This window comes from Lampris incognitus, chromosome 5 (assembly GCF_029633865.1).
Source record: "Lampris incognitus isolate fLamInc1 chromosome 5, fLamInc1.hap2, whole genome shotgun sequence".
In the NCBI taxonomy this organism is placed as follows: domain Eukaryota; kingdom Metazoa; phylum Chordata; class Actinopteri; order Lampriformes; family Lampridae; genus Lampris; species Lampris incognitus.
In genome coordinates, this window is record NC_079215.1 from 31,457,329 (window position 1) to 31,464,739 (window position 7,411).

The 7,411-nt window shown below is 41.9% G+C and overlaps 1 protein-coding gene across 1 annotated transcript in view; it reads left to right on the forward strand.

Moving 5' to 3' along the window:
• Positions 1–390: 390 nt before the first annotated feature.
• The window catches only part of ppa2 (inorganic pyrophosphatase 2), a 22,179-nt gene continuing 15,158 nt past the window's right edge, over positions 391–7,411 (forward strand). Inside the window, exons 1-5 of the mRNA XM_056280084.1 lie at positions 391–724; positions 3,676–3,740; positions 4,935–4,973; positions 5,075–5,128; positions 6,520–6,639. Coding sequence (XP_056136059.1) covers positions 544–724; positions 3,676–3,740; positions 4,935–4,973; positions 5,075–5,128; positions 6,520–6,639 — 459 coding nt within the window. The 5' untranslated portion in view covers positions 391–543. The remainder of the gene's footprint in view (positions 725–3,675; positions 3,741–4,934; positions 4,974–5,074; positions 5,129–6,519; positions 6,640–7,411) is intronic.

Sequence of the window (7,411 nt, forward strand, 5' to 3'; positions counted from 1 at the left end):
TTATGTTAAACTATATGCAGGCCTGCTTGGTTTTTGTAAATGAGCTCCTGATTTCCGTCGTCCGTCACTTTTGGGTTAAATAAAATCAAGCAAAGTGTTGCTTTTCCAGAGCTTACGTGGTTTCTTATAGCGAGGTAGGTTGGAGCAAAACTAGGTTGACCTTCACGGTGCAGTGGCAAGAATACAGAAGTGAAATTTGATAACGCCATCAAGTTAGTGGGTGAGAGAGTACATTTCCGGTGAAACGATTTTGCCTTCAAATTAAAAGTGAGCAACAACATATACGCGTCAGAGAACAAGCGTCACAGAACAACGATCATATTTTAATAAAGATATGCCTTCGAATTATTTTTTCTGTGGCACTTCCCTCCTTCCACGTCATATGTTTTTTGTTTTTTTTTTAACATGTACGTCGTCGACAATTTCATTTTGAAAGGCGCCATCCAGAAGTGCTAAATAGACTCGTTGAATGATAACAGTGCCGAATCAGCTCGGAAGGGGAAGTTCACAGGAAGCAGAACTGAATGAATTGAAATAGTCACAATGAGACCAGTGCTGCGCTCTTCGTTCGGATACGTGCTGTCGTTACTCCGTCCACCTCCAGCCTCTCAGACAAAACTTCTCTTTAAGTCCAGAGGTCTGCCCCTGTATCTGAGAAACATGGCCCATTATCACACGGAGGAGAGAGGACACCCGAACTCCCCCGACTACAGGATCTTTTTTAGTAAGTCAATGCTGGTGCTCGTACAAGTGCCTCTTAAGCATTGAGGTCCTCTGGTTATTACGGGTTAGCCAGTTCGCTTTCGGCGTCGAGGTATAAAAATGCAACTTGATTGATTGATCGAGGTCACGTCAGACGCTTTACCATCGAAGGGCAAATGTTGCACTTTTCTTATTCGTTTATCGGGATCATCATGCATTTTTTCATCAGCTGGTGGCATTCTTGCTGTAATTTATTTATTTTATTTTAACGATTGAATCTCGCCTGTTTCGCCATGGGGGACCGTCGGCGGCTTGTCACTACTAACGAGGTTGCGGAAGGAGTAGCGTTTCACGTGTCACTGTCACTTCCGGTCACGCTGTCACATGCCTCATAGCTGGCAGAGTCTCGTGCATCCTGTCCAGGTAGAAAGGAAAAGAAAAAGCTCAACAATAAATGGTACAGTATGGCCATATAACTCGGAACTTGAAACTAATCAGTATAAAACACGTCTGGCAGCTATTTAAACAAAATAACTTCAAACGTTTTGACGCATGTTCAGTAATCGCGGGTAAAGAAATCCAGGTGAACCGTGGCCAGATGAACAGATTCAACTCTCAGAATCAGGAACACTATATTTGTCATTTCACTTCATGCATTTGCGTATAGCCTATGAAATGAAACGAAATTCCGTTTCCCCCAGCCCACAGCAGTACAGCACAAAGACAAAAACACACCCAAAAACTACAAGAAGACACATATCCAAGCTAACACATATATCCAAGAAAAAAAAATCTCTGTCCAAGGGAACGTCCAGGTTGAATGTCGGAACCGCCGTCTGCATGGGCTAGCAGTTAGCTTTGCTCGCCCCGCTTCCGCGTCCTGTCAGACCGCCCTCGGCATTTCCTCCTCAGGTGCAGCTCCAAGCGGGGGCCATGGTCCCTGGGCCCACCGGACGAAGCAGACCAAGCTCTCCCGGCCGATCCAGCACCAGCTCTCCCAGCCAGACACCCTCGAAACACCTCCCCGCACTCCTCACGGACGACATCAAAAACACCACAGTCAACGCCAGGTGAGGCTGCTGCCAGGACCGCCCTCGGTGTTATCTGAACGGCCGGTCTACATGGGCTAGCAGTTAGCTTAGCCTTCCCAGCTCTCCCAGCCCATCCAGCGCCAGCTCTCCCTGCCATCAAAGAAAGACAAAACTTGGACGCAGACGTGGGCAAAGACTGCATGGATGGTACTGGGTGAGGCCGCCGCAAATGTGAATTCGCACTGCCATCTTCCGACACCGGCACTGGGTGAGGCCGCTGCCAACGAGAATTCGCGCGACCGTCTTCCCACACCGGAAGCGCAACTCTGGGAATAACTTCAAAGGTTCCCATTGTGTGTGTGTGGTTTTTTTTAAAATTATTTTTATTTTTCAAATCTCTACAACAGTTTTGCATAGAACACAATTGCTTAGAACACAATTGACAGTAGCCCGCTCCCACCCACACTAGTTCTTGGTCCCTATCCCCCACCCGCCTCCCATTGTGTTTTTGATGGACTGAGAGCGCATCGCAGCCTAACTAGTTATAGAAGTTATAATCGATTGTGTTTTGTGCCTTTCGTTGAATATGTTGCACACTGCAGGTTAGATTTACCATCGGACCATAACGGATAATAAAATGTTCCGTGTCTGTGTTTTTGATGACGAGCGGAGCAAATTCCAGCAGGCAATGTTTTTGTTTTTTTGTCGACGTTCGGCTCGATGTTCCTGTGTAGAGAAAAGGCAAGGCCTGTCCAGCAGGACTTCCCCAGTCGTGGAAAACCTGGAACAGTCTTTAAATCTGGGAAATACTACAAGCATTTTGGAAATTGTGGAAAAAAAATATTGATTTAAAGCCTTGGGGAAAAGTCACAACTTCTTTTTCCATAATTTGCTATTAGTTTAGTGCCAGAATGCTCTTTATTGTTTTTCTTCACAGATATTGACAAAATCACAAATTTCCTTAGCTGGGATTAATGTCATGAGTGCTACAACATTATAAAGTTGCAGATGTGTACATGTAAATGTTGCAGTGGTTTATGGAGAAGTCATGCAAAAGCCATGAATTTTGAGTGGCAACAATTAAATGTGTGTGAAACCTGCCAGCCAATGTTAAGCCAGGATGAATGTCTACCTGGATAAGCAGTGAATTGCTTCATAGAAGTCTGCTCAGCCCAGTGAGACACCTGACTTCCATGGTTTTTCTTAGGAAGGGAATTGTTGGGGTGGGGGTGGTGGCAGGTAAAACAGCATGAGAGTTTAGTGCAAATCCTGGTTGAAATCTAGAGGTAGGAGAGCAAAATCAAAGAAGCACATCACAAAAAAGCCTTACCATCAAATCTTTGTTGAAAAAGCTGTAGACCTGTCCTGCATCGTGGTCCATTCTTCAATTATAGACCAGTGTCAGTAATGTCATCAAAACACAAAAACCCATTTGGAAGAAAAAAAAATACAACCCAACAAGTTACAGGTGTAATGACAGAGAAAAATAGCTGTTAAACTGTTCTGTAACTACAAAACTATTAAATGTCAGGATGTCAACTCAGAAAAATGGGCTTGCTCTCTCGAATTGAGACTTTTGCAGTGAAGCGAAGTTCAAGTGGTCAATGACTAACTGTTTGGTCATTGACCTATTTTACTCTTAGTATAAAAAGATTAAAGGTAGAGCTGTATTTTAAATCTAGTTAAGTACATGGCATTAATATTAAAGGGGTAGAGTTCTGTTTAAGGTGTATGTTATGGTCCCATTTTTAACATTTGTTTATCTTCATATGTAATAACCTAAACTGCAAATAATGCTACATTAGTTTTTGCATGTCTTGTAAATATGTATGATTTTCAAGACACAGCCTTATTATGAACAAGCTGAGTTGGATTTCCCACTTTATTATGTGAAACATTTTGAGTTTGGGGTTTTCAAGGGATTTTTTTCTTTTTTTTTCAGAAACATCTGAAGGAAAATACATTTCTCCCTTCCATGACATTCCACTTTTTGCAGACACAGAACAGGTAAATATTATGATGCTGCTGGTTTCAGAGTTCTCCTCTATTGATAAAATGGTCTTGTGTGGTAAAAGTCTGAACTGCCTGAAATGTAATAATTAAAGGTATACAATATATAAGATACTCTCCTTTTACCTGGCCGGCATACTCTTGTTAGGTCAAAAGATATGGTGGAAGCCGGAACAGAACTTCTAGTCAATCAATTTTCCTTCTGGTCTGCAAATGTGCCCTTTATTCAGCGTTTGGGTCATAAAATGGCTTCTTCCAAATAGGTCAAGCCCACCCAATCCCTCATAAACATTCAGGACAAATAATTTATACCCCAAGGATTAGTGTATGTTGCCGGATAATACAGAAAAACAACCAGTCTTAAGAGGTTCTATGTGTAATATCTCAGATGTGCAATGTATTCGCTACCTTTAAGTTGATTTTGTTATTGTTGCCAATTTTTATTTGTTCTTATTCACAAGACTGGATAATGGAGGTTATGATTCAAGAGAAATTGCACACAGAAATGTTGTGCAGATATGTTGCACTGCTAGGGGGATAACCGGCGATAAGGTAGCTAGAGTGTACATAGATGGTAAGGGTAAGCTGACTAACATACTCAGTTACAGGCCTATATGTTCAATCTCCTATAAAGATCAGTCATGCACACAAAATAAATACAAATCTGGCTTGAAAAAGAGAGACTGGTGTGTGTTTTTATGGTTGCAGCTGCTGCCTATTAATGGGTGTAGCTCAACATCTGGTCCATTTAGATGTTGGCCACCTCTGGAGCTACACGTTTTTGCACAGTCTGCTGCCCGCTGATATAATGCCACAGTAGTCACTATCTGTTCCACTCTACCTCCTCCTCACTCAACATCACTTTATGGTATAGACACCGTCTGTCATTGACTGCAAAAAATAATACTTTCACCTTGGCGCCAATGTGGGTTGCGTCATGTTGCACAAAGCAATATTCTGTATCTGCTCCAGGGTGGAGTGTATGCAGCACTCTGCTGGAGGTGGAGAGGGGTAGTGGCCTGGGGGTGACATAGATTCTGCTTTTATTTCAATTTTGATTCATTTTTCTCCTTTATCTGCTGGGGAGCCTATGTAATGTACCTGTCTAGTAAAACTTGGTTCAGCATAATACTAAACCTTCGGTCTGGCTCAACCTCTTGTCATTTGATGATTGCTTTTGTTTTGCAATAGGAGTATGATGTGCCACCTAAAAAACTTAAGAAGAGTGAGGTAATGTCAAACTCAAAATAAATAAACATCATAAAAAATGTAGTAGTTGGAAAAGTTTAGCCCAAATTGCATGTAAATTTTCTTCAGTATTTTAATTTCAGATGGTGTTCAACATGGTTGTGGAGGTACCCCGATGGTCAAATGCTAAAATGGAGGTAAGTACACTTGAATATCTGTTGAGTTGCAACTCTTTGCTCCTAATTTTATCACTTAGCATAAAACATTGCAAGCAAGTGCTTTTTATAAATGAAATTAAAAAAAATACTTCCAATCTTACTTCTAAAGGTATTGGAAAGCCAAAATTACATTTTTTCACTAATCTATCTGCAGTGTGCCAAGTTTTAGCTTAACATTTCTTCAGCCACAGGGCAATGTGTATGATACAGAGATCTCTGTCATCCTAAATCTTAAAAAAATGTCAAAATAATGTTTGTCCAAGTTGTATTGTTTCCAGTCCCCCTATAACACATTAACTACAAACGGTTAAATTATGTAGCTACATTTATTTCCAACATAGTTTATGATATGATATTATAAAACATTAGAGCGACATTATTTGTGACTTACAAAAACTTACCGCTCTGTCTGCAGTCATCTGGCACTTTCTACAGGATCACACCCAGTGATGAGGGGAGATGGAGAGAGTTTGAGACAGAAAAGCGCTATGGGGGCATCCGGGTAGCGTAGCAGTCTATTCTTTTACATACCGACACGGGGATCGCCGGTTCAAATCCCCATGTTACCTCTGGCTTGGTTGAGCGTCCCTACAGACACAATTGGCCATGTCTGCGGGTGGGAAGTCGGATGCGGGTATGTGTCCTGGTCGCTGCACTAGCGCCTCCTCTGGTCAGTCGGGGTGCCTGTTCAGGGGGGATGGGGAACTGGGGGGAGTAGCGTGATCCCCCCACGCTCTACGTCCTCCTGGCGAAACTCCTCACTGTCAGGTGAAAAGAAGTGACTCGTGACTCCACATGTATTGGAGGGTGGTAGTCTGCAGCCCTCCCCGGATCGGCAGAGGGGGTGGGGCAGAGACTGGGACGGCTCGGAAGAGTGGGATAATTGGCCGGGTACAATTGGGGAGAAAAAGGGAGAAAAATCCCCCCCCCCCCAAAAAAAAGCGCTATGATAAATAATATATTCCACGGAAATTGTATCTAATATGACCAAAAATAAAAGAGAATTCTTAGATAACCAGATGATGCTAAAGTGTACATAACACTTTGAAAAAGTAGTTACCATACTCCATTACTCACCATTGAATAGACTTATAAAAACTTACCCTGGGTAACTTGCCACGCACAACATAAATTATGCAGGAAGGCGTTTTTTCCAACAGTGTCTGGTTGAGCAGGCTCCTCTGGCTGAAACTCGGATTTTCCCTGCACCACCACTGGCCATCGTTTTCAAGTTCAGTGCTACACACATATCCTATTGCAATGTAGTATGAAACCAAACATTTCAGATCAGGGTCTCCGTAGCCTTTAAGACGAGGTGACATTAGCTTGTTTTATCTAATGTTGTGATTTGTTCATTATTGCTGCACTAGATTGCAACAAAAGAACCACTGAACCCCATCAAACAAGATGTAAAGAAAGGCAAACTGCGATTTGTGGCCAATGTGTTTCCTCACAAAGGTTACATTTGGAACTACGGAGCACTTCCACAGGTGAGGAAAAAGTCCAACGTCAGGGGATTTTTTTTTTTTACATCAAACTCTGTTCCTTTCTTAGCCCGATTGTGCTTTTTCCAGTTTTAGAAAGAACACTTTATATGCTAAGATGTTGGGTCTGTGTGTACTTGTCATTTGTCTTTGGGCTATATTGACTTTAATTCTTGTTAATGACTAATATTGAGGATGTATTAAACACTTGGTGACTCATTAAATTTAGCAGGTTCCTAGAACTGCATCGCCTAACCAAAAGCTTTTTATTTCAAGGGGTATATTCAGAGTGATTACTTAATTTTAACCCACATTAGAGAATAAATTTGGCTGATCTGTCCCGTCATCAGCCACTCCCAACAATCTGGGGGGAAAACCTTATATTGAGGCTTCTCAGGACCGATGATTGGCAGTGATTATCTGGTAGTTTGAAGGGTTAGCAGATCCATTCGTTACCGCTTTGAACTGCTTTTTGACTGACGGGACATCATGAAACATGTTTGATAGTTACATGTCATCTGCCCAGGTCTTCTACTAGGTGAGTGAAGAGTATAGTGAAGACAATTTACCGTTGATTATTGTTTATATATTGATGCATGCTCAATAATCCAGGTAAGAAAAGAAGGTTGAATCAATTCATCTGGTATGTTTATTGATAGTTTCATTTCATCACTCAACTGAGTGATGAAATGAGTCTAAACTGTGCAGGCATCCCCACCATTATAAACAATACAGTGGCATAATGACAGAAACCAACAACCAGTTTCATATACAAATA